This window comes from Anas acuta, chromosome 1, assembly GCF_963932015.1.
Source record: "Anas acuta chromosome 1, bAnaAcu1.1, whole genome shotgun sequence".
Classification (NCBI taxonomy): Eukaryota; Metazoa; Chordata; class Aves; order Anseriformes; family Anatidae; genus Anas; species Anas acuta.
The window spans coordinates 152379975-152407516 of record NC_088979.1 but is presented as its reverse complement, the minus strand read 5'-3'; the positions used below and the strand labels follow the sequence as shown (position 1 = coordinate 152407516).

The following is a 27542-nucleotide window of genomic DNA, read 5'->3' as shown; positions in this document are numbered from 1 at the left end:
GATTCAAATCTGGGCAGCATGCTTTGAGTTGAAAATCTAATCCACATTCACTGTGTTTCCAGATCTTTAGTATGAATATGTGTCATAAATGTGCTGCACTGGTACCTAATAAATAACCAACATCAGTTTAAAGAAAATCTCATTTTGAGAAATGCCTCTGTTCTTCATAAGGACATATAACTTCTTTAAAGCATTCAAAGACCAGATTTCAGTAGAATCAAAGAAAGATTTCAGTAGTTATAATGGTGTTATTATTTTATCTATCATATAATTTCTTTATGAACTAGTATATGTTCATTAACATTTATGTGCTTTTTTTTCCATTCATCTCTCTTCATCTCATGAAAAGCATATCTGGGTAAGTTAAAACACCATGGCTGCTGAACATACTCATTTTCAGCACCATGTTTATATTCTATCTTTTGTTATTATTTCTTCTTTTTTTTTTCCTGTCAATCTTATATAAACAATCCCATACAGAAAAATGACCCAAATGAAAACTTTCAAAGTATTGAAAGCATACACAAATTCAGGAGTTGCTCCTGCAAGGCTTAACACAGTGGAGGAAGTACTTGGAGATAACTGCCATAAATGTTTTTAAACAAACATATTTTGGGGAGTCTAAAGCCTAGAAGTGCTAAGACATTTAAAATTTTATGTCAGTGGAAAAAATTACAACAATGAATGCCTCGATTAACAAATGCATTTAAGCATAAATTCTGATTAATTAAATCTCAGAGGACTCAAACTTCTAAACATCATAGCAATCCAGAATACACAGTTTCTTTTTCTGTTTGAAGCCCCATGCTATATTGCTGTACAGAAATATTTCATTTGTGCATGTAATTTTTCACCGGTATATTTTTAAGCTTGGTTTTTTGATTGTTAACCTGATATAAAATTTAAAATTTCTATCTCTTGGAGCTTAGGTAGAAAATTTCATGCATCCAAAGAGTGTATGAGCTACAACTTTCTGATGGTTGAAGGGACACAAAAACTTGCAGAGAGCAGGCTTTACTACATTAATTTAGAATGTGTGATTATGAAATAGCTTTTTGTCTATAATTAGATTTAATAACATTTAATCAACCTGGGAACTCCAGGTATCTCTAATTTAGCGCACTGCATACAAGATTGCAAGGTTATGTATTATGCAAGTATGTTTATTTTACAGGTGTTTTATTATTTTTTTCATAGTAGCTGTCTGTAGATCTAATTTGTTAGACCTATATTAAGCATTCCTGAACATGCTTCACTTAGCTTAATGTACATCTTCAGAAAAAGAATATTGCCCTTCAGCTTGCATATGCTGACAGCGTACACCTATATAGAGTAATTAAATCTGCTTTCCTAAGCTGCGTTATGTGGGATGCTGCTAAACTTAAAATTCCATTTCCTTATTTTATAGATTTAAAAACTTTTATTAATTGTTTCTTGATTTAAGCCTGTTTTCATATTTCAGTCATTCTTTGCTGAAAATTCTTAGTGGGGCACAAAACCTTTTGTAAAGATAGAAATGGAATTTTCCCCCTTGTTCTCAGTCTGCATATTAGAGAAAGCATCAAAAAGGAGAAAGAATGAGGAATTCAAATGATTTAAAAGCCAGGTTGCCTGACAGCAAAAGTTGCAACAAAATCTTACTCAGTTTTTAATTAGTGCAGTCTTCAGTATTCAGATGGATCCTTTCAGATTAAATTCAATCCATATTATATGAGAATATCAAACCTGAGTCTCATTTCTCCCTACTTCATTAAAAAAAATATTTATACTTCTGCAGAAAACAAAAAGATAGGAGGTAACTTATTTGCCATAGACGTTTAACATAAATATTAATTTATACAAATACAGGTAGTTTATTTTGTCATATGATGATTTCAGCTACACAATTCTAGCCTTTTTTAAATAGTAAATGGCAATAGAAAAGATAAAATTCAAATCCAGCTCAATTCATTAGAAATCCTCTCTCCTGAATTTTGGAATCTTTGAAGGTAAGTACGTTAGTTTTGGAAACATTCTACAGATGTGGCAGATGTGTTTGATCTTACACTGAGATCATAGAGTTACTCAAACACAGCATATTTTGTGTCTACTTCTCTTCTAAAAAGCAGTTGTGTACAATTTGGTTGTAAACTAAATATTTTAGTATTTTTGATAATGATAATAGTGATAGCAGCAACAGTAGCAATAAACAGAGGGTGTGTTGGCAAACTCTTTCATCTGTTACCTTTTTGAGAAAATGTCTTATGAGTAAAGGCCATTTCCTAGGATCTAAATCACCCATTGGCCAAAACTTCTAAATACATTTTGCCTGTATTTTACTAGCATGATTTGGTCTCAATTTCACTGTGCTTCATTCTGAGTTCATCTTACATTCATGGTCACATTTTTACTGAAATATTATAATATACATAATGTAATATCCTTGAGGACTTTTCCTGTGAATCCTCACAGTAAGTGCTATTATTTGCAGAAATGTTAAGATCTATGTTGAAATACTGTTCAAATTCAAGTTTCATCATAACAATGTTAGGACTTAGTTTGTGTACTATGTATTTGAATTATGTATATCAGAAGTCCTAAGCTGTTGTTTCTTGTTTACTTCATGGGAGGGAGCCCCATCTTCATACAGAAAATTGAATGCTATTGAACGACATAAATTAAGATTTTGTTAACTTCCCACACAAAGACTATTTAAAGAACCTTCTTATTTTTAATAAATTTTCTTGCATTTTACGCAATAAGTTGATGAGTGCTGCTGATACAGTGCTAAAATTTGCCCTATGTAAGGGAGTAGTATATAAGAGAGAGAAAATTTCAAGGATAATAATGTAATTTTGGTCTTACTATTTCCCCCTTTCCTCTGCTTCTATGTACCTCTGATGTCTAGAGGGATATGAAGCTATCATAGTCCTCATGATATAAGACAGTTACACACTCAGCTGTGGGATGTAGTTGTACCTGGTGCTCAGAAGAGTGATGCTAAAGAAAATGGGTTATCATAAAAGTATCCTTAAGAAGTAATTTTGGGGCCCTAATCAGAAGACAGTGCAAAGGAGGCAAGCACACGTCTCTGCCACACAACTCCTCAACATGATATGACATGTCTTTTCTGTCTTGAGAAAAAAAAAAAAAAAAAGAGAGAGAGAGAGAAAAAGAGAGAGAGAGAAGACAGCCCACTTTATCAGGTACTCTCTTGAAGACCAATGAGTACAAACATCTCTGAAATTTTGGATTAATGCTGAATAGTTGATGTTCATGAGGTGTCCTTATTTTGCAAAGCCATGCTCAGGGTAACAATGTATTTTAAGTAGCATATTACAGCTTCTCCCACAATGGAAGAAGATTTTATTCTTGAACAGTAATAATGTCAACTTAAAAAATACAGCTTTAATTTGGAATTTATTCCAACAACAGTAAGTGGTTTAAAGCCTTATCTGCAAAATAATACTTATCTGCAAAAAAAATAATAAAATTGAGTAATGCTTAATTAATGTCAATTCTCCTTTATCAGTCTTTTTTCATATGTTGCCAAGAAACTAAATGAGTATGAAAATGATTACATTTTAATTCCCTATCTCCTTACCAATGCAAAGTGGACATATAATAACATGTAGTACTTTTCTGACAGTCTTAGAATATCCCTAAACTTCCTGCAAAGCATCTTCAAAATTAGAGAAACTGCACCATGTTATTTGTTGTCCCTAAACCTTGTCTTTAGAGTGAAAGGAAGGGAGAATGACAAGCTTATGTAGGTTATTTATCTCTTCTTCTTCCTCTGGTCAGTTGTATGGTTTCATAAGGAAAATAGAAATGCAGGTGCCACAGTCAAATTTGGGTGTCTTCTGTTTTTCAGCTCAGGAAGCCACTGGCTATCCCATAAACACATCAGTTCATTCTGGCTGTTCTAAAATATTTAGATTCTATTCTAGAATAGGCAAATTACCGGATTCATTTTTCCGATGATTTGCACTATTGATCAAAATACATGTTTTTTCCTACATAATATTTGATACTTATTTTGATAGAGTGGAGTTCTTTTAACGGTATTACTACATATCAAAAGACAATTAGCTATGACTGACAACTAAATGATACCTCTCTCAGTCAAGAAATAGAAATTCTGCTTTCAGTTCTGGTTTGGAAATTGAAGGTTCAGTTTATACAGATCTCCTAATTTAAATTAAAAAGTAATCACATAATAATGTGCTTTTTTTTTTTTTAAGTAAAATATAATTTAAATAAGCTTTAACGTTGGAGAGGTGTTTAAATGAAATGTCCTAGGGAAGGAAATATAAGTTCTGAAGCATACAATTATTTTCAAGGAAAATAAATATTACAAAAATCCTTTTAGTGTTCCATATCAGTAAGTGAGGCACAGACCTTATGGTGCCTGTATTCCTGGTGCATATCTGGGCAAAGAATTTTAACTTTGCACTAAATATATTTTCAAACCAAAACACTTCTACAAGCCAAGACCCTTTGGATTATGTGTTTATCATAGTCTTTAGCTATAGCATATGGAGAGAGCATCCCATTTCTGGCCTGGTCTCCGTTTCTTTAGCCAAAATCAATAACTACAACCATATTTTCCTTAGCTGTGTGAGCCAGACTGCTTCTGAATTAAAAGAAGTGCTTTCCTACACTTGAAGCATGTACTTGAGTAATGCTAAACCTCCAAAACAAACCTCAGGCCAACTCAAATGCTGCAAGGTTACAGGGAACTCCATAGAAATAATCACTTCATAAATCCAATATAAAGAAAGTAACTTTTTTTATGAAAGTAAGAACTTAAAGTGACCACAGCACCTTGGTTCTTGAGGCCACACAGGGATTCAACACCAAACTGAAGAAAGAGGACAAAAGTTCCTCCTGAACCCCTTCTCTGTGTAGACCACATGCCACAGATCTGCTCTGAGCAGAAGATTACCACAAGCAAGTGGCCAGTTAAAGAAAAAAAAAAAAAAAGTGATAATTTCAATTTTTTTATTTATTGTGAGAGCCAGCCCAGCTCTTTCAGCTGTGATGGGTGAAGATCATACCCCAGATAAGGAAAAATCTGGGATCAGGTTGCTCTGAGGATGGTGTCTCCATGGGACTCCAGACTGGAGAAGGAGCTGCTCCCTGAGCTTGGGCTGGCTTTGGGAAAGGAGAAAGTCCCATGGGATTTTGCAGGGTCTGTGCCCTGTCAGGGGAAACTGAGTCTAGACAAGTAAGGAAAGGGCAGCCCCACAGGCTTGTTTCTCCCTGAAGACATCTGTGCCAGATGGCAGCCCTGGTGGTCCCAGGAGACACACCACCGCCTTGGGGTTATGGAGGGAGGTGCTGCACTGCTTCAGCTTCACAGGCACGCTGCAGAACCATCTCTGAGGGAAGGCTGAACCCAAATTCCTCATCTGCAGATAGCTGGGATGTGGCCATTTTCTGAGTTTGGCCATGCCTCAGTTCTGCTTTCCTAAACATCTGAGCGTGTATGTATGTCTCTACTGGCCTTCACTACGGGTCTCCCTGGGGATATGGGATTCCCGCACCTCAAGCTACTGAAGGTAACATGACATTTGTGTACCCAGATAGCAAGTCTTTCTCATTTTACTGAGGATTGTGCTGTCGTGGAAAGCAAGGGTAACTCTTCAGTGTCTTTGGACAGCCATGTGGCAATAGATAAGCTGTGCTGCAAAAGATGTGTGGGAGGAAAAGCTAGATAAACTTTAGAAAAGCTGTCAAGTATTTGTAGTATTACATATTACTACAGCAGCAATGTAGAAACTAAAGCAGCTGTCTTCCTATTAATACACAGAATGAAGGATTTAAACACATATGCAGAAATGCTATTTGAGTTCCATTTTTTACTTAAGCTAAATTCTCTGTCTGGTCCCTTGGCAGTGCATAAATTCTCAAAGCAGGACTCCTTATGAGTAAGATCTCTCCATCACTTTTATTTGCTGTGATTTTGTAATACATATTCTTGAAAGGCTGCTAAGGCAGTGAAGAATTGCCAAGGGATAACTGAACCACAAAGGCTGTAGTAATAAAGGAGGAAGGAGCAAAATTGAAGCTGTAATTCTAAGATTTCCTTGTTGTGTGGGAATGTAAGCAAATTTTAATACTCCATTAGCATAGTTCCTGTGTAATTTCATTTTCACTACCGCTTGTTGCCGAGAGCATTCTTTTGTGTTTCACGCAGTAGGAGGCTGCAGAATGTACATTGTTAAATATCAGGAAAAAAAAAAAAGAAAAAAGAAAAAAAAAAGACTCTTGAAGGACTGCTTTTTCTATGCCACCACCACAGTTGTCTTTAGTCATGTTACAAATGCAACAGTAGTCAGTTAAATGTCTGGCCAAATGGTTGAATGTGTTTAATACAGAGCATTTTCTTGAAAGTCTAGCTGACATACTTATACTTTAACAAACATTTAATACTGTTGTATTAGAAGTGAATTTTAAGCCTTGTGATATTTTTTTTTTTTTTGCCACAGTTTTTCATACACACTCTTTGCAGTCTAGAGAAGCTGCAGAAGTAGGAGTCAGATTGGTATCCCATCAACTCTGTAAAAATATATCCATGTATATACGTATAAAACTGAGAAACCACACACATAAATTCTATAAGCATAGAAATATATACATCAGTAAACCACATGGATCTCCTTTTGGATATAAAAAATAAAAAAATTGAACTATTAAAGCCACAGCCAATTCATTATTAACCATGGATGGCTTATTTAAGATGAAGAACGGCTGTACACCAGAGACCCCAGAATTGTGCATAGCTGATCTGGCAAGGAGAAAAGCTTCAAGCACAAAGACTCCATAGACCCTACTGCATGATATCCAAGCTTAGCTCAGGTCTAGAAGATGGCTATTTAGGGCCATTCTGGATCATTACCAGATGATAGCTAAGCTAGTCTCAGGAAGATTCCCACAGTTTTCTCTGTTCCTCAACGTCTTCTGTTATCTGGGTGGTCTTTCTATACAGATTACCCCAGTTCTCTATTGCTTCAGATGAGAATGGGTAGAAACCTCTCCTTTTGTATGTTAGGTGGTTAAAAGGAGGTCAAAAAGAAGATTTAAAAAAAAAAAAAAAAAGTCAGGAATAGAATAAGGAATACGTTCCAAAATGGGAAGGAACTGTATTGTTCATTGCATTTTCTATGCCCTACCAATAACTGTCATTGTACTCACTATTGTTACCTTTAACAACAAGGCATGGTTGTAACTATATTGTCCATATGCACTGCTCTGTGTATGTAATGCTTTTGATCCATTTTTAGACATGAACTTCTGGAAGAAGCTCGGAGAAAGGGCTTGCCTTTCGCCCAGTGGGACGGGCCGACAGTGGTTGCCTGGCTGGAGGTAAGCGTTAGTCACAGCTTTGAAACGAGTCACATTGGCAGGCTGCTTCTGCACCCTTGTCCTTACAGATTTCAGAAGAGATTATTGGTCTGCCCCTCTTTCCCTGGCTCACTGTGCCACCAGCACTAAGCAGATTTTGACACTGGGTGGTGTGAAACAGAGTCTGGAGATGAAAAAAGCAAGGTGGAATTGCACAGGGGAGTGGGGATGGGGCAAAAAGGACTATCGTCCCTTGAGCATACCCTACTACTGCACTTGGAATTGAAGCACAAATTCATTAAATCTCATAATTTCTCATTCCCTAAATATCTAAAAAATCCTAAAACAGGATGGTATGCTAAGGAGAGAAAGTAGTTATTAAATTCTATTTGAGTTTAACACAAAAACTACATCTGCAGAATTGTTAATGAATTTAACAAATTTGTGACTTTGGTCTGTTTTCAAATATAATATATATATATAATGTTATATATGAATAAGTATATATTATATATTATATATAATTACTATATATTATATGTAATTATTATATATTATATATAGTTATATAAATATGTAATATAATTGTAGTTATATATAATAAAATGTATGTATAGTTATATATAATATATATAAATATAGTTCAGATCAGATTATATATATAGTTCAAACCATATTATATATAATTATATATATATATTTCAAATATAATATTGGAAAAGGCTAATTTACCTGATCTACCTATTTAGCTGGCATCTACAAAACTTCTGCTTGTAATTTCAGGTTCCCAATGAAAAAGATGAAGTGAAAACTGCAGAAAACTGCAGAAAGGCAGTTCAAGTGTTCAAACATGACCTTCAAAAATTAAATTATATCTTCCTTACAAAACAATCAAACTGTTAATATTAGAGTATTTGTTAATTTGGCTACTAATGGACTTTTTCATGAGTTTGACAGTTCTGTAGGCAGACTTGTATCAGTCAGAAACATTCACTAGTACAATCAAAACTGTGACGTCTAACCAGTATTTCCAGCAGCAGTGTGACACTGTACCAGACTGTTCCCAGATTTCCAGTAAGCCCAGTCCTCACTGGGTTATCTGCACTGTTCCTGGAAAAAAATGAGCTGAGAAGGGTAAGATTGTGCCCACAAGTACACCACAGAAAAGAGAGAGAAAGCCATTTTAGTAGAAAAGGGGAAAAATAACTTAATCAATTCTTATTAGATTTTTTTCTATATATGACAAGACTATCAAACTGCCAGTAATACTGACTTGTGCCAAGATTTGCTTGTTAAAGGCACAGGAAGGGAGGAGCCTATGTGATAGAGAAACAGTGGTAAAAATAATCCAAAGCATCCCTTGCATTCTGGCTTATAATAAAAGCAACAAAAAGAGTTCATGTGAAGCCATGGCAATGGTTCTAAAACAATTCCATTTTAATAAATAGTGTGATTGTTATACTAATTTATGTGTGTTACCATGCTTATTCAGGCTGATAGTTGCCTCAATGATAAATTTCATGAAAGAAATTAAGCAATGCCTTGAAAAAATGTGTACTTTATCTCAACAGCTCTGGCTAGGAATGCCAGCTTGGTATGTTGCTGCCTGCCGTGCCAATGTGAAGAGTGGAGCTATTATGTCTGCTTTGTCCGATACCGAGATTCAGAGAGAAATCGGAATCAGCAATCCTCTTCATCGCTTAAAACTCCGATTAGCAATCCAGGAGATGGTATCGCTCACAAGTCCATCAGCACCTCCAACATCCAGAACAGTGAGTCCTGTTCAGCTAGCTTCTTTCCCACTTCAATCTGCAGGAGTCTGCAGAAAGGCTTTTGTAGTTAGAGAGTGACTCTGGTAACACACAATTCACAATCAGTGTGAACTGTCGTCTAAAGAGTTGGAAGTACTTGTTCATCAGTCACTCGATTGTTGGTCGCTGATATTTTTCCTTTAGCTGATACCTTTTTTAAGATGTGCTTTTGATTAACCTTGATGTTATCTAAATGATCAGTATTGAGCACCTTATTTATAGTTTTACCTGTCTTTTACTTCTGATCAGTATTGAGCACCTTATTTATAGTTTTACCTGTCTTTTACTTCCTTCAGGTCAAATCTCCCAACCAAATCAGATTGTGTTTCTCTTCTTTTGTTGTTTATTATATTTTTGTTTGTGGGATGGGGTAAGGCAGAAGAAGGAAGAGGTTATTTAGGAATACAACTATTCTGAATCTTGATCACTTTCCCCCTTTTTGTATCCTTTCAAATGTTTTCCAGTCTGAGTTGGCTGCTTTTAGGTTCTTCATGCTTTTAAGAGAAGCAGTGATTGGAAGTGTGAGGGCAGAGCATGGAAGGAAGAAGTAGAGTGTGTGCATTTGGTGAGGAAAGGGGAGAGAGTAGAGCAGACAGGAAAGAAGCAAGTAGAGAAGAAACAGGTTTGAAAGGAGTATATAAAAAAAAAAGGCATGAAAGTACACTGGGGCACAGCAAGAATATATGTGCTGCAGATAAAAGCACCTCCTAATGGAAAGTGAAGAAAAAAGAAAAACAGGCAAACAGGCCAAACTGATGAGGGGAAAAAGAAAAATATACCAAGAGGGTATCTTATCAGTTTCATGCTGAGAGGCTGAAGGTGGTGACTATGAAAGAAGCAACAGAGACTGAAACAAAACAAAACAACAACAACAAAAAGTTATAAAAACAAAAACAAACAAACAAAAAAAACGAGGGTTGATTATTGGAAAACATTGTGTAGGAATGAAGGACAAGGACTAGTACTGTAGTGCAGCCTAGACTTCCAAATAATAATAATGTGATAAGTAATGATGATAAAACAATGTTAATGCTACTACTACTAATAATAATGATATTTATATTTTGTGATCAGTAATCTTCACGGAATTAATCAAGAATCTTTTGGAGGAAATGAGAATTGAGATGCATTTGAGGGATTTAGCAATAGATCCAGAACCGCTGAGTTATATAAGCAGTTGAGAAACTGGGCAAAAGGACACAAATTTTCTCATTGACTGGCCTTTCATCCTAATGCTGCTAAGATCCTTTAAGAATACAGTTCACCATCCAATTCTTTCTCTGCACAGAACTGATATGTATGTCCTAACCATGCTAATATCACGAATTGTAATGCCGATGTATATAATAGACTCAACACAGTGTTGAATTACTAAGCAGCTATTTACCAAAATCCATTTTGACTTTAATGTTATTTCAAAGCACAAGAGAATTGTCACTTATGAAATAAGAAAAGAGCACATATGAGCTAGAAGCACTGGGAATAATTTTGCTTTGCACTTAACTTCACATTAATTAATTGGCAGCACAATGCTGCACTGCCCTGGACTATGCATTTCTGAATCCCAAGTCTTTCTGCCTCCCTTCTTTCTCAGGAAAGGAGTTAATTTACTGCAGCTCTCAAGAAAGCACAGCACATTTCACCTTATGCAAAGCAGGCTTCCACACCCCCTCCCTGCATCATGTCATTGCCCTAGTAATGATCTGACTAAAAACAATACAATGAGGAAAAATAGTCTTAGAAGTGTATTCTCTTGACGTTTTTGATTCACAGAAATGTGGGGGAAGCAATCATTATTTAGATTACAATATGAGCATGTGATGTGTGCAGAATATTTAGGCTGGAAAATCTTTGAGAAATGAAGCTTACCTCCAGACAGAGCTATGACCTAAAGGTTGTATTTGCCCCTTGCACATGAAACGCAGCTTTAATTCTTCTTTTCCTTGTGACTACATTCATCCATCAGTCCTAGCTGAAATATTCCATCATGTCTGTTTAGGCTCAGGTGTGTTCTCTAACAAAGATGCAAAACAAGTTGTCTAAAGTTGTCTCTAGTTGCAGCTTGGTAGAGGCAAGATCGTGGTTGTGCTGATGGTGATGCTATACGCTGTTAACTTACAGTGGTGCTGCCTTTCTTCTTTACCACTGCTTACCTAATGCGGATCCCTCCTGCCTCCCTGTGGGCCTTGTTCATAGCCCTCAGGCAATGTTTGGGTGACCCATGAAGAAATGGAAAATCTTGCTGCTCCAGCTAAAACGGTTAGTCTTTCCATTAACATTTATGCATTGTTTCAGTGCTCAGAAGAGAACTAGGATGCATCTGCTTTAACACAGATGCCATAGCCTCTCTAGTCTGCTTCCCAAGAATGACATTAGAAAGAACAGTTCCACCATTTCTCAGAAAAAGAAATTACCAACTGCGTTGCAATCACAAATGTTGTACATAAGTGAAAACAGCTTTGGAGTTTTGCATTTCTTTTTCCTGCCAATGTGAATCCTCATTTAGTGAAATGAAATCATTGCAGTTTCAGGTGCAACATTTCCCTGGTACCCCTTCTAGACATAATTTGTATCTGATGAACCAGAACAAATAAGAAAAGTATTGAGAAATGTGCATAACAGAACTCGGAGTTTTCACGAATGCTGAGTCTTTCATGTCCATACTAGCATAGTTGTGCTCTTTGACTTAGGGTGCATGGAGTGTGTCATTTCTTTATTTAGTTTTATCAAACCTCTCCCTGCTTCAAGGGACACACAAATATTAATACATTTTATTTCATTGTTCTGACTTTTTTCTTTTCTTTGAAACATGCATTATTTTGGGTCTTTTTTGTTTTTTTAGCAGTCCATTAGTCCATAACAACTCCATAATAGTGTTTATAAAACATGATGCAATGCAATACTAAAAAGAGATGTCTGAAAAATCTTTAATTTGGAAAACTTTACAGTCAACTTAACCCATAGATGGTGAGAGAAGCTACATTTTAATGCAGTAAAAGCTAAAGCTAAATTTTAATGCAGTAAAGAATACTTACTTCATAGAAATGTATGCTTGCTGTATTTTCTTTTTGCTTCTGTATTTTCTCATGAACATTCACGAAGTAGATTTTCATCAATATTTTTTTTACAACCAAGTTACTTTACAGTTTTATTGTTGATGGTAAAAACAAATATAACAACATTGAATGAGCCAGAGGTAGAGTTGATCCTATTTAACTGGTCAGCCAGAGCAATTTATTTTTCGTCATAAAATTGCTGTGTGGAAAGCACTTTTCAAACCATTCAAAAGAACACAGCTTTGTATTGTGAACATTGTGAGATCTAACTAGCAATGGAACATGACATTTATAATATCCAATTTTGGGAAGTAAATGATTGTGTTTTGATTGTGAAACCATAGAAAGTGTTGGAGATAATGCTGTAAAGTTTCACCAAGCTATAAAGATTTTCTATCTTGAAAAGAGCTAGATTCGCCCTCCTAAAATTTTATAGTTTTAGTCTTGTAATTCTTCAGCTAGCTCATCCCAGGGCATTGCTGGTGACCTGAGTTCCAATATTTATGAGCACATTCTACATGTATGTTTTCATTTATAGTAAGTTTACCATATGCATGAAAAACACATCTTCTTTATAACTCATTTTTATTGTCTTTTTACCTGCTTTACTAATTGCTTCCTGCTGATAACACAGAAAGAGTCTGAAGAAGGCAGCTGGGCTCAGGTATGACTCTTTCATGTTTTATTTATTTATTTATTTATTGAATGAATGAAAAGTTAAAAATAACAATTTACCCAGTATCAGTAGGCAAAAAGGAGTATGGTATAGTGGTAGTATCTCGTGAGTGAATTGTAACGTGTATGTTTTAGTATTCTTCAATATAAAAACAGCTCTGGACATACTATAAATATTTTTCTTAAAAGAAATTGCAGTTAGCATATACAACATAGTGTTTTCAGGGTCCTCAAAACAGTCTTTTATTTTACATGCCCAGCGATTTTGTTAACCTCCCAGGATTAAAGAATCACGGATTAAAGTATCCAAAATAAATAGCTACAAGTATCTTGATATCCAGAAGGCAAGTATTTTAATGGCCCAAAATATTCTGAAAGAATGAGGGCATTTGGACTAACCCAAATGCCAGCATAAAGCTTTTGCCAGTCATATCAATAGAGGAGGCTCTGCCCATGCATTCTACTTGGAGGATTGTTGTCCTCTGAATATGCACAAACGTGTGCAGTCTCGCTCTCTCTACTTACAGCAAAGCCTCAAAGTCTCAAAGGACACTTGGCAGTTTTCCTGCATCAGGGCACATACAGTAGAATCAAAGAATCATTTAATTTGGAAAAGACTATTAAGATCATCCAACCATCAACCTGACCTACCACATCCTGTCACTAGCCCATGTCTTTTTGTGGCACCAGTATGGTCATAGAGGTAAACATGTTAGGTCCTTTCTTTATATTCCTACATCCTATTATGCCCATGTTTTTTGCTTGTTAAGTCCACAGAGACACAGAAAGTCTAAGTATTCCCAGCTGGATGTATTTTAGAGATATTTTAGAGATAGATTCTACCTCTCAGCTAAACCAAGAAAAGATTATCTTCAGTTTTGAGAATAGGCTAACAAAATATGCCAATTTAGGGAGGAGTCAACATTTCTAAAATTACACAAGATGTTTTTAGAAAAAATCAGAGGCACAATTGTATAAATCATATTCAAGTATCCATCTACAGATTGTCTTGTATAATAAGAAATAATATTTTTCTTCTTAGTTGGACTATCAAATATTTAAAATCTTAAATTTCCTTCTCTCTCTGTATAATAGATAACACACACAATCTTATTGTCTTTACTTATACCTTTCCTCTTCTCTTCAAAATCTCACAAGAATGAGAGATGAGAGGACTGTATTTTCCCCCACAGAAAGTATACCTAGCTTACATTGCGTTATCCTTCAGTCTATGACAGGAGACATACCAATATAAAATAAAAATTTTAAGTAGTTAGACTTGAAAATCAGTTTTGAGAACCACCCTCTTAGGGAAGTGTTAATCTTGCAATTTATGTGTTCTTTATTCCATTAAATTGCAATAGTGCTGAAATAATTGACATCAGTATGATATAAAATGTATCTATTTTTTATCTTCATTATGCAAACCATATAAAAAAAATCAACATTTATGTGTTTGTTTCACATTTATTTTTCATTGCCCTCTTAAAATCTCAGCTATGTAGTATAGTAGCTTCAGGCCTAGCTTCTATAAACTTCTGTAACTTAAGAAATGATCTCCCCCTTTTTTTTCGTTACTTTTAATTTTTCTGTAGACACTGGCTTATGGTGATATGAACCACGAATGGATAGGTAACGAATGGCTCCCCAGTCTTGGTTTACCTCAGTACCGCAGTTATTTTATGGAGTGCCTGGTCGATGCAAGGATGTTAGACCATCTGACGAAGAAAGATCTGCGTGTGCACTTAAAAATGGTGGACAGCTTTCATCGGTATGTTTGCATAAAGACTGCATGTATAAAGTCTCTTGTGTGTGATGCGGTGCTCAGTGCTGCACAGAATAACAGCACTGGCTATGTGTTGTTCTGGCTTGGAAAACTACAACTAAAAGTATGTGTTAAGTGTCAGAAATGTGATGGGAGGTATTCCTTTCGTAATAGGTACAGCATCACAATTCTCTCTCATAACTAAGGTACTTGTATGGATCACTTCATTATTAGCAGGGAACCATTAATGTATAACTAAATCCTTGACAATACAGAACCACTAATAATTTATTAAGCGGTTTAAAGTATCAGAAAATGGCAGACTAACATCTGAAGCCCTGAGATCTAGCAGTAATGAAAAATTATTTTGTGTAGTACTTAAAGGCCATTAACAGTACTAGCAAATTGACAGTTGCTCAGGTTACCGAGGGATATAGCCAGAAAACTAAATTGGAAATATAGAAATAAAGGCATTTAGACTTTAGGAAATGATGTTTATGTGACAAGGAGTGGATTTTGTTAAATTTACTGTCTGATTTGACACCTTTTGAGGACTGATCTGACAAATCATTTCACTAAGCTCCCAAGGGCTGACCTTTTCTGAATACAATTTTTAATGTTTGGGGTTTCTTACACTAGAACATATATTCAAACATTTTCATTTTGTTTTTGTCCATTTCATTTTTAAAGTCTGTGGATTTTTTTTAATGATTTCACTTTCCTCTCTTGCCTCAAGATTTACTAAATTAGCACCATAAAACACCTCATGTGACATGCAGGAAATACATCCTAAATATGTTCCCATCTTCAAAATTTTCTTTATTAACTCTGTAAATGTTTCTCTTTAAATAACAGAACAAGCTTGCAATATGGAATCATGTGTTTAAAGAGGTTGAATTATGATAGAAAAGAACTGGAAAAGCGAAGAGAAATGAGTCAGCATGAAATAAAAGGTGATAGTTCCTGGGAATGAATACTGAGAATGTTTGTTCTTTTGAAGCTTCACACTATTAACCCCTTGGCATGCCATCTTAGCAAAGCATTTAAGCATGTGCTTTAAATAAAACTTGCATAAATCCAGCTGCCTTCAGAACACAGAACATCTCCCTAAATTAGGCACAGTTAAGTACTTTGCTAAATTGGGTCTGCAGTTCTGAAATGTGGTTTGATAGCTTCCTTTTGCTAAAATGGATTTTGGTGACAGACTTTATCCTAGCCTCTTTCAGTCTCAGGAGGAGGCCAAGCAGCCTGCAGCTCACTGGGACTTGTGGGAGCAGCACTGGGACATCGGAGCACTCAGGGCCCTAACACTGTGCTCCTGCTTTTTGAAGCTTTTTGAATTTGCCCTTGATTTCTTACTTCACAATGTGCATCACAGAAAAGGTTGCTTAGAGGGGTGGCCACTGAGGCAGCTGCTTGATAAATATAGGAATAGCTCCTAACAGAACTGACCTTATTGGAAAATCTAGCAGCTGGTTTAAAAGTATGTTCTGTGCAAAGCTCCCTAGAGCAGTTGCTGTTTCACTGCACAGTTCATTTTTTATGTAGCAATTAGGGTTGTTGTGTTCTCCCATTGTCAGAAGTGAATCCTTTGATTGCTTTAAGCATTTCCAGCTCTTGAGACTGACAGTTAACACCTTTCAAGCACAACCCTGGTTAGAAGAGCTTAAAAGGAGGAAATAGAAGGGTGAATAGCTTCAGGGAACGTGCTCTTTTGCTCAGAGACATGGAAATTGGGCACAGAAGCTCCCATGGGGATTTGGTTATTGGTCTCGGGTCCTAGCATTGCTTCAGAAAGGTAATAACCCCCTGCCAGGCATCAGTCAGCTAGACGTGGTGCCAAGCAGGACTTGGTCTCACTGATCCCTGTCTCCCTCGCTGTGTTTTAGCACATCCTGACCCCAAAGTTTGGCATGCTTTTGGTCAGGTGATGGCGAATGCTGCTCCTAGGAAATGCTACCTTAGCTGTACTTCTGCAAAGGGTTCAGGAACAATCCCCATCACTTAGCAACACAAAACACAGCATTGCATTTCCCACTCACAAGTACAGAGATCAGTGTGAGTGATGTTCTTTTAATCTAACAAACAGGGTAGGATTCTTTTTTTATTTATTTAGAGAAAAATCCTCAGTAATTATTTCCAAGCTCATTTTGTTGTCTTAGCTTCATAATTGGCATGGACCTGAACCACTCTACCAGCCTCCAAAACTAAAAATAGTTTTAGTCTAAAACTGTGAACTCCTCGTTTGCATTCTGGCAAGTTATAAAATGGTAGGTGCTGACCTAACTCTAAAAATGTTTAATACAAAATTCTCAAGTGAAGCTTTGAGGAATTGTTATTTCTCCTGTGCCCTTGCACAGTTAAACTGTAAAATCTTACCTAAGAATTGAAAAGAGTTTGGGGGGTGTTAATTCCACCACTGTCCTTTCTTGGGCTTCTTACTTTCTGTTACTCTCTTGCTTTAAGTTCATCTGTCTGAAAGTGAGGTGCTTTTATCAGCAAGTCACAGAGGCTATCTTACACCTGATAAAGAATCGGAGACGAGGTATCTAGAAGAGGTGGAAGGAATTGCGTTCTGGAGATGCCCTCTGGTGGCACCTCAGAACCAATTCAGAATAAACATTTACCATGAAGGTAGCTAAAACCACACAGTTACTCCCACGCTTTAGGGTTTGGGGAGATGTTGAAGCCATTAAAGCTATATTAATAGTTTCCTGGTATTCCTCATACTAAATTAAAGCAGTATGAATGCATGCACCTATATACTTTGGACGCTATCAGTGGCCAGGAGACTGAAGCAGTGTTGTGTCCTTTCAGATGTGTTGGTGTGGAGCAACGATCGAGTCATACGCTGGATACAAGCTATTGGCCTGCGAGAATATGCAAATAATATTCTAGAAAGTGGTGTACATGGTTCACTTATAGCACTGGATGAAAACTTTGATTACAGCAGTTTAGCTTTACTATTACAGATTCCAACACAAAACACCCAGGCAAGTTTGCTCATGCTACTTCTGGTTAATCTGTACCCACAATTGCCATTTATCCCTCTTCAACCATTTTAATTTTTTACTTTGGTATCTCTAGGCACGGCAGATCCTTGAGAGAGAATACAACAACCTTTTAGCACTAGGAACTGAAAGACGACTTGAGGAAGTAATTAATTTTATTTTAAGTATTTATTAACTATCATAGTAAAATATATACATTGAATGCAATGCATGAGGACATGTTAATTCATATATCGTTCAAAAGAGTCCATTACAGGTATTTAAAAAAAGGAAATACCAAACAAGGTATTTTTAAAGTGACCTCTGTATGGCTACGTATCCATATCATTTGGGGAGCCAAATTTTGTTCTGCACTCTTACCTTAAGATGAACACTTCATGTAAAGTTAAAATGCAGAAAGGAGTGGAAGATTCAATGACCAGAGTGTGGGGAGGTGTGTGGAGGGGGTGCCTGTGCAACTTATTCCTTGGGATACTTACACCTTTTTAAAAATAATAATAATGACAACAACAAAGAAATAAAAAAGTGTTTTGTTTGTTTTGGGGGAGGTATTTTTATTTCTTTAAAGATAATCAATGTATCTTAGAGTGGGATTTGGGGCAGTTACCTCAGATGGGGAAACCTAAAATCCACCTATGTAAAATATTCATCTTAAGGTAAGAGTATGTCACACAAATGTTCAAGTTCAAGGAGGAACAAAACTTTTAAGAATGTGATGAATATGCCTATGATTTTGTGTATACATGAGTGTTTAACTCTTTATTAGCACTTTACATAAGCTTCCTAATGCAGCAACAAACAACTGCATCAAATACAGTAACAAATCACTGTATTTGGAAGAGAACTAACTTCTAAGTTCTGCTTTAGCAGAATCCTCCAGTATATCAAACCACCGACTTAAAGAAAGCTTTCCACTTTAGCATTTAATATTTCTGAAGCATTTACTCTTATAAAAGTGTCTCAAATGAATTGTAGTTACTGGATGCAGTGCAAGAAAGCAAGGCATTTGCTGCAAAACAAATTTGACAGTGAGAGAGGCAGCAGGCAGCCAGATTATCAATCACAAACGTCATTTTGCTTTATCCAATACAACTCTGTGTCTTGACAGAGCGACGACAAGAACTTCAGACGGGGCCCCTCCTGGCGACGACAGTTCCCTCCCCGCGAGGTCCATGGCATCAGCATGATGCCCGGCTCCTCCGAAACACTGCCAGCTGGGTTCAGACTAACCACGACATCAGGGCAGTCCCGGAAAATGGCAACTGACGGTATGAAGTCATTTTTGCACTTACTTCTGAAAAGCAAGACATTTATTCTAGTATGCTAAATTGACTTTTAGTGCATGTTTGCCCTGCAATGGAACGGCTGAGTTCACCTACCCAGCCTAAGGAGGCTGGGAAAGTAAAATTAGGGAATGGAAAATTGATTTTTTTCGTGTTTGCTTCAGGCTGTCAGGGTGCAAGAAAAACACTCAGAAAGCGAGGAATTAATTTACTGACATGCATTTAGGATTACACACAGTATCTAAGAACCTTTCTCAGCTCATAAACCTCTCTACTAGGTGGAGTTTATTTTGGAGGATGAACTTACAAAGGACTATCATTTTTATTTTCCTACTTGACTTTCAAACCATCAAATAACTGAAGTTGCTAAGAACTAATAACAACCAGCAGTTAAGAAATACTGAAATTCATATACTAATTCTGTTATTGTAGACTAGTTTTAATTTTCTCTGGAAATCCTTCTACTTCTAAAAGATGCATTAATTCAGTAATGACTTGAAAAGTATCAAGCAGATCATAAATAATAAATAAGTGAATTTTTAAATTGTTTTAAGAAGGCAGGGAGAAGGGGAAAAATCCCACTGCAGCTATTTCTTCAGGTATATGGACAACAGAAAACATGTGAGTACACCTGTCAGAAGTTCTGAGAAGTACCAGTGCACAGGCTGTCCCATTTCAAATACTGCTCTTTATTGCCTCATGAGAGAGTTTAGGTCTATGAATAGATTTATATTGCAGTAATGTAATACACAGTAGTGATTACATTTTGTAATTCTTTAACAAAGTTGGCAGGAAAATATAATCATCTAAATTCCATTAAAGTATCTCACCTTTTAAAAATATTACTTTACAATTGCAGATACAGATTCAATAATTTACTGAGTGCATCACTATATTCCATTGACTCCACTGCTCATGTGCACGCTTTGCTTTTAATCCTGCACTTTTTGGCAGTTTTGAAGTCATAAGACAAGAATTCATTCCAAGGCAAATCCATGCACTAATAAAGGTGCAAGCTTCCTTGGCATTTCCATGGCCCACATTACTGTAGTAGCTAAGTAGCTAAGTAGTAGATGTAGTAGCTAAGAACATTACAAACATTCATAGACTTCATCTGTTAGCCTTACTATAAAGTAGAAGATACTATTCCCATTTTACAGATGGGAAACTAAGGCACAGAGGAGATTTAGTGATTTACTGCAGATCTTCCAGATGGTTTATAATTGAGCTGGGTCCAGAACTCAGTAGACTTAAAAGTAGGTAGCTTTGAAGACCTACATCTTCATCCAGAATTGGGCTTCCTATCTTCCAGTGATGAGAACACTGTGGTATTTAAACATCATGACAAGTACATTGTTAGGACTTCCGATAAAATTTTAAATTGTGCTGACTTAAGGAAGGCAGATTCAATAGTAGACCAGACATGAAGAGACTTTGAATGAGTTCTGCACTGCACCATGCCCATATAATGTCAGAGAAAGTCACAGAGCAGTTTAACAGCCATCCTTCCAGTGGGAAACAGACTGATTTATTTTCTTCATGATTCTAAAGAGGTTCTGGTTTGTTTCTTTTTTTTTTTTCTTGCAATTTGCAGTTGCTTCATCACGACTGCAGAGGTTAGACAGCTCAACAGTTCGCACATACTCATGCTGACAAGGCCTAGCAAAGAAGCCAGCACTGAATTGTTGTGAGTATTCATAAGGGGCCATCATGAAACCTCTTATATATGTACACTACACCCAGTATTCTTTGGCATTATTCAAGCAAGAGTCAGCTTGGAGCAGAGGATATAACTTAGACTCACTAAGGCGGCCACTTGATCAAGACAACAGCCTAAAGCTCAGCCCAGGAGACACTATGCCATTCCCTCCCTATGTCAAGTAGCAGGTTCTCTCTGCTGGTGCCACCTTAGCAGATGAGACAGTCTACAGACAACTTCTCTTCAGATTATAGCTCACCAAGCATAATGCACTTGTGTGCTCTCAAACTTAGAGCTAGAACAGGGGGGAGAGAGAGAGCACAGGGCACTGTATTTACTTTATGAGAACTTAAAATAATTCTACCAGGAGCTCAAGAGAGGGGAAAAAAATCTAGTAAAGCAGACGAGATTTATTTATTTATATATTTTCTTTTAATGAGAGATATGGATTCATTTAGAACATCAGGTAGCTGAATAAAACTAGGAGAGAATGTCCCCTACACAGAAAATCTTCCAAAGTTATCTATTACAGAAAATCTCATGCTTCCCAAATCATTCAGAAATGACCAGTGGTAAAGAAAAGATATTCTGAGCTGGATACAGGTTTAGATCAGATCTAGTACCAGAGTTCATGTTTCATCTCTCACCACTTCTCTTTTAAATACGGCTATGAGTCTGTTATCCTTCCAGAGGTCTGCAGAAAAATACTGTTTGCTACTGCATCACAAGTTTTACAGGAAAGATTATCATGATGAGCACTTTCATCAATATGGCACCATTTCATGCTAATATTTTCTCAGTAACAGAAGCTTTTTTTTTCCATTTAGTTACTCAGAGGAGTTGGAAAGTGTTTTTGGACAGTACCAAAAACCCACATTGAACATGCTTTTGATAGCTGTTGCATATTATAGACAAGACATGCCAGGATCTGCAAGAAAGGAATTGCTATTTCTAGTTTTTACCCAACAAAGTCCATTTTTAGATCTTCAGTCTGGAGAGGCTTGGGATCATCGTGATTTTACTTATTCTGGGCATATTCAAAGACCATTAATGAACAGCAAACGTTACCATTGGGAAATGCTCAAGAATTCTGCTAATAGCATCAGCCTTGCTTCATAGATCTCAGAAGACTGCAGGTGTATAAAATTGTCATGTAGTTAAAAAAGAATCTTCAAGCTACCACTAAAAAATAAGCTTTTTTTTTTTTTTTTTTTCTAAAATAGGCAAGCTGGTCCTACAAAGGTGATGATGGAGCACAAACTATATCAAGCTCCTTTAAGTATGTGTGTGTGTAGATTAGGGCTTACTTTATGTTATGTCAATAAAGTCAATGACAATACTCCCAATGAGTTTGGTGGAGGCAGAAACTGATAGCAGAGACGTGCATATTTTCTCCTATATGCTCTATATGCTTCAGACTTGGAATGTTGAAAGCAATGATGAAGAAAGTAAGTTCGAATGCCAAGCAATCTAATAGGCCAAAAATAGGCCAAAAATAGCACATAAGACAATAGTTTCCAACAGGTCTGAATAGTGCAAGGGCAGAAAGTGAAAATGTATATATTAACAAAAATTAACTTACAGTTTTCTAAGGTGTTTATTCTTCAGTAATTGTCTAGAAATGGTAATCCACAAACCGAAGTGGCAAAACTGTTGGCACTGTATGCATATAGGTATATAGGTTAGGTATATTGAGCAAAAAGACATTTACAAAGTTATAAAAGCTATACAAATTATCTTCAAATTCTATAGGAGCAGATCAAGTATTTCAAGTGTTCCAAGTATCAGTGATATATCACACAGGGGCTTGTATCACACAGGGGCTTGTAGTTTGGCCACTGTGTTGATTACATACTGATTTTAAACACTCAAGAATTCTATCAAAATTTAGAGCTAACTTAAATACAAACTGTAAAGGGTAATATATAAGGATGACTGAAACTAATGTACTGCTATTTCTTTTAACTTACCTTAAAGTCCTTTTAGAGATGCAACAAGATGGTGTGAGCCAGAACTTTCGTACATGCACTGTTTATCAGTGCAATTTCAATACATCACCTAGGTTGGATACCAAGTTAAAATTGTTTGGAATTTCAGTAAATTATATAAAAATTACACAGGGAAAATATTACCTTCATTATTCTATCAGACATTTAAACTTAAACCAATGACCTGAATTTATCTGAAGCTGTTGAAGTACCACAGAAGTCTTTTCAGAATTTGTAATCATATTTCCTGAGCAACAGTGTCTTCAGGGAAGGAACTGATTGATAGTTGTAGAGAAGAGATTATTATAACATCTCCTGAAATTTTTCAGATCCAGGTCAGACTGGGACTCACTGTGTCTAAAATACATCAGTAGTCCTGTTACTACTGTGACTAAAATATTTGCATGTGGGACTGATTCTAACCAGGCAGCAGAGGAGAAGGGTAGTTTGATGAGCTATTGTTGCACAACAGCAATATAAGAGAATTCTTAGAATAGTAAAAAACCTTATGCATGTGTAAAGCAGACTAAAAAAAGAGCTGCAAATGGGTTGCATGTGAAACAATGAGATGGTCTGTGATGGCAGGCTGCAGAATTCTTGTACTTTGCTACTCACATTTCTTACAGAAAATGTCAAAGCCTTATATTTCAAAATAGCTTATTCCAACAATACCAACCAGGTACAATCTTACAGTGTCTCTGGATGCTTCTTCACGACTGGATTCAATCCACATGCTTTCAGGTCATATTTCAGGTATTTTTTAAACATCTGTTGAAACCACCCTGATGAGTTTACATAAAACATGAACTGACATTTTCAGAACAGTTATGTGAACATAGTCCACATGGCCCAGTTTTAGTATACTCTCAAGATCATAAATAAAGAACACTCAATACCACTGTTGCCTAGCTATTTAATCTTGTAAAGAAGTTTAAGAGAGTGCACATGGGATGGTCCAGCTTTCTGCTGCGGTGGCTGTATGTTTTCCCTGCACTTCTGTCTTATAAAATACTTGTCACCACCACAGCATAAGGCTCAGCCAGGACAGTTTCATTGTCACAGGCTGGTGCAATAGCACATGCCACAGTTTCACATTTCTTCTAATGAAACGTCAAGGGGGATTTGGTAAATCAACTGTGAACTTCATCAATGAAGGATTCCAAAGAGGATTTGTAAAGACAGATGGGGAAGAAGTATTTCAAAAAGATGTGAATGGTATTCTGGAAACAGCTGGTCCACAGCAAAGAAGTCATCAGGGTTAAAAAGGTAAATGCTGTCAAGCTGCTGTGAACAAGGAGAATCACAGAGTACATCAATAGGGTCTATACACTTAAAATGCGTGTTCAACCTTGTGCTAAAGAGGCAAAGGTCTAAAGATGCAGGAAACTCTAACCACCAATACTGAATCAAAACATAAAGAAAACAACTGTAAAATGAATATACACAAGAGTTTGTTTCGAGCAAGAATTAGTATGCATTACTAAAAGATCAAAATGCATAACTGATTTATATTATAGATCTAAAATTAAAGACCAAATACACGTCTCCCTCAGATGGTCAATTTTCAGTAAAACGTGCAACAGCTTATTTAGTACTATAATAGTTTCTAGTGTTGTTGCATCCTGGATCTAATTACAATGAAAAAAACTTACTAATTAATGTTTATTTTCTCCTTTAGATGTCATCTCTTTCTTCTACTTTACCTGAAGTGCACTACCACTACTTAAGAAAAAGAGCATTAAAACTCTCTGCAAGAACAGGGTAATAGGAAAGAGAACACAAAAGGTTTATCAGACAAACAGATCTGATATATTGGTTAATTTAAAATAAGAATAAAAATTTAAAAAAACTAAACTGCTTAATAAAAAAAAAAAAAGACAAAACAACTTCCCCCTTTCCTCCCAGCATCTCTGTCATCAGAAATTTGGCAGTAGTGCACATCCAAAGCTTTTATCAAATGAAGCCACTCATTTTTACATTGTTTCATCTGTTTTATTGTAAAATACTAGACATTTCCGTATTTACTGTGTATGTATTTCTTTTAAAATGTGTAAGTCTTATGTAAATGGATATAAATATGATTTTTTAAAAATAAAATCTATGGTACATGGGGTCTCAGTGCAAACATTTGACAATACAGTGTCAATAATACTGTTTGTAACTTTCCATTCCACCATTTTTACAGTTTTTGGATTGTAACAGTCAAATGAATATGTTTAGCAGAGTTAGAAGCTTCAACATGTTCCTACTGTAAAATCTGTCAATATTTAAAGCTGAACACCTGCCTCTGATGATGTATAATAGAATGACATAACCTGGAACTGGAGCCAAAATGGACCTCTAAAGACAAAATGAAAATGTTAGATATATATAGAGAAGCACCATGATGGCTCACCTCTTAAAATCACACAAATAAACCCAGAACTGTTTACAAAAAAAAAAAAAAAGCAAAAAAAATGCAATTTAATAAAACAGGATTTATACAAAAAAAAAAAAAAAAAAACTTTCTTCTATGTTACCTGCGGACCAAGAAGAATCTTGCTTTACCAAGAGCCACCTTTTTGTTCCAGGATCTTCAGACACCAGCCAGCATTGGAAAATTAAATCTAATAATTGCATAGAACGAATTGTGTGCGATTCTCAAGTTTCCAAATATATTCCACGAAGAAAATGAAAGAAAAGAGAAGCCAAACCCCACCATTTCTTCATCATAACAGGGCATTAGACAGGCTCCTGTCTAATGTTCTGCTTTTAGCCAAGATGGCCTTGCTGAGACTTCACACAAGTCTGTTTTATCAGAGGAAATAACTGAAAGACAGAGTGATTAATATATAGTGTATAAAAGTTTAGAAGAGCAAATATTACCTGCTGTGGCTTTATTTGGTGGTGTTATTGTTGTTTATTCTTTGTTTAAATGGGAAGTTTCAAAGTAAGACCTACTTAATAGTCATTTACCTATTTACTATTTTTCTGCTGCTTGATCCTAGCTCAAGACCTGTCTTTTAGTTATTTCTTTTAGCAGTTTGATCTGCCATGTTTGCACGTACATAAACATTTGTTTTTGTCTATTTTCATTTGGCAAACTTCAGTCAATCAGATGGTGAAAGATTTTTCTCCCCCAATGTCAATAAAAAAGAATTCAGTGCTACTTGTGTTCAGAAGTCTATTAAGCTTGGTACGTAGTAGCATTAAAATAGTTTGGATGTCATGTATTTGTCATAGCTAAGCAGAAGCACATTTTGCCACTAACAGGTATGAGTTATGATGAATTTTCTGGTCAGAATCTGCCACGAGAGGGAGCACGCAACTTGCTGATGCATCCGATCAGATGGATTTGGGTAGAACAGAGCTGTAAAGAGACAGCCAGCTCTTCTACATACAGCTTCTGGGGCTTACCTGACCTTGCTGCTGATGCTCCTTCTTCTCTACCCTCAGCCCTATTTTGGATTAGTTTAGTCCAGAATGTCACCAAGTAAAGCAATGCAAACACTCTTTGCAGTGTTTGTAGTATCATTTGTATAAACTTTTCATAAACTCCAGTTCCAGTTTTCCAGAATTTCTTTTCCAGCATACATTTCCAGTCACAGCCCAACACTCAAATTCGGTGGCATGGAGGATAGGAAGCAGAAGGAAATGAGCTGCATTAGGGAAAAGAGCGAGCAAGGTCTGTAAATGAAGCTCTATGAATACTGCCCTGGGAGTACCCCATACTTATTTCTACAGTAGAATAAACAGGCCAGAAGAATTAAACATATATTAAGAAAAAATACAAAAAATAAAATATATGTACCATTATGACTTCTTTTTTGATCGCAGGCTAACATATCAAAACTCCTAGTATATCCAAAGCACAGCCACAGCTCTAATCTTAACAGCTATAAATTGTGAGTATGCTAACCTCTGATCCACAACTGGTGAATAATTATGGTATCAACTTCTTTCAGATTAGTTTCAGTATCTCCCTGGCCATTCAAATCTACCCACATGCTTCTTCTCTATAAAAATAAATAAATAAATAAATAAATAAAATGAAAAAAGAAAGAAAGAAAGAAAGAAAGAAAGAAAGAAAGAAAGAAAGAAAGAAAGAAAGAAAGAAAGAAAGAAAGAAAGAAAGAAAGAAAGAAAGAAAGAAAGAAAGAAAGAAAGAAAGAAAGAAAGAAAGAAAGAAAGAAAGAAAGAAAAAGAAAGAAAACAAGTGTTCTCTTATCACCTGTTAAATAGGCTTGTTCTTTCTTGATTGTACAACAAGGCTGCAGTGCAGCGATGGAGCTGGGCACAAGAATAATTACCTCTTTCCCTTTACACAGCTTGGCACAAACCTAAAGCTGTAAGCAAAAAATTCTGCAATCACAGATCCTCAGAAAAAGGCTTCTTTGGAAAAAAAAAAAAAAAAAACAATGCTTATGAAAAAAAATAAAATGTTTTTCTATACTGCATCACTGCTATGATGTGGCTCTTTACCTGGGTTTTCTGAATGCTGATGAATGAGCCCTGTGGCATTTCTGGAATCCTCCACATTATCATGGCAGTAGCAGTGAGTGCTCCTGACCACTCTGCCCCTCTCTTATCTCAGTTTTGATCTTGAATGTTTTCCAGCAAAACAGGGAAAAAAAAAAAAAAAAAGAAAAAAAAAAAAGAAAAAAGGTCATAGAATATGCTCACAACTTCTGAATTTGCCAATTGCTTATTGTTTCTTCATCGGAATAACAATGCTGTATTTGAGTAACTCAAAACATTTAAACTTTTCATTTATTTTTACATGCATTTCAGTATATTTTATATATTTTTACAAGGATTTTTACATTTCTTGTTCAGTTAAAAACTGCAGCTTAAGAAGTAATGCATTTATAGTGTGCATCCTCCGTTTCCTGATACATTAAGAATCCTGAAAGTATTTTGAAAATGCCAATACTGTCAAGAAGTGG

General features: G+C 36.0%; 1 protein-coding gene across 15 annotated transcripts in view; it reads left to right on the top strand.

The window, feature by feature from the left end:
* PPFIA2 (PTPRF interacting protein alpha 2) overlaps positions 1-26607 on the top strand; it is a 334088-nt gene extending 307481 nt beyond the window's left edge. For 12 of the 15 annotated variants that reach the window (XM_068667351.1, XM_068667367.1, XM_068667337.1 and 9 more), the window contains 11 exons: positions 7269-7350; positions 8901-9101; positions 11337-11399; positions 12831-12860; positions 14467-14642; positions 15492-15589; positions 17454-17629; positions 17724-17792; positions 18756-18915; positions 20525-20617; positions 24296-25035. In XM_068667351.1, coding sequence (XP_068523452.1) covers positions 7269-7350; positions 8901-9101; positions 11337-11399; positions 12831-12860; positions 14467-14642; positions 15492-15589; positions 17454-17629; positions 17724-17792; positions 18756-18915; positions 20525-20583 — 1114 coding nt within the window. In that variant the 3' untranslated portion in view covers positions 20584-20617; positions 24296-25035. Of the gene's footprint in view, positions 1-7268; positions 7351-8900; positions 9102-11336; positions 11400-12830; positions 12861-14466; positions 14643-15491; positions 15590-17453; positions 17630-17723; positions 17793-18755; positions 18916-20524; positions 20618-24295; positions 25036-25187 lie in introns of those variants that run through there. The other 3 variants (XM_068667342.1, XM_068667357.1, XM_068667387.1) reach the window with 3 other exon arrangements.
* The last annotated feature ends 935 nt before the right edge of the window (positions 26608-27542 follow it).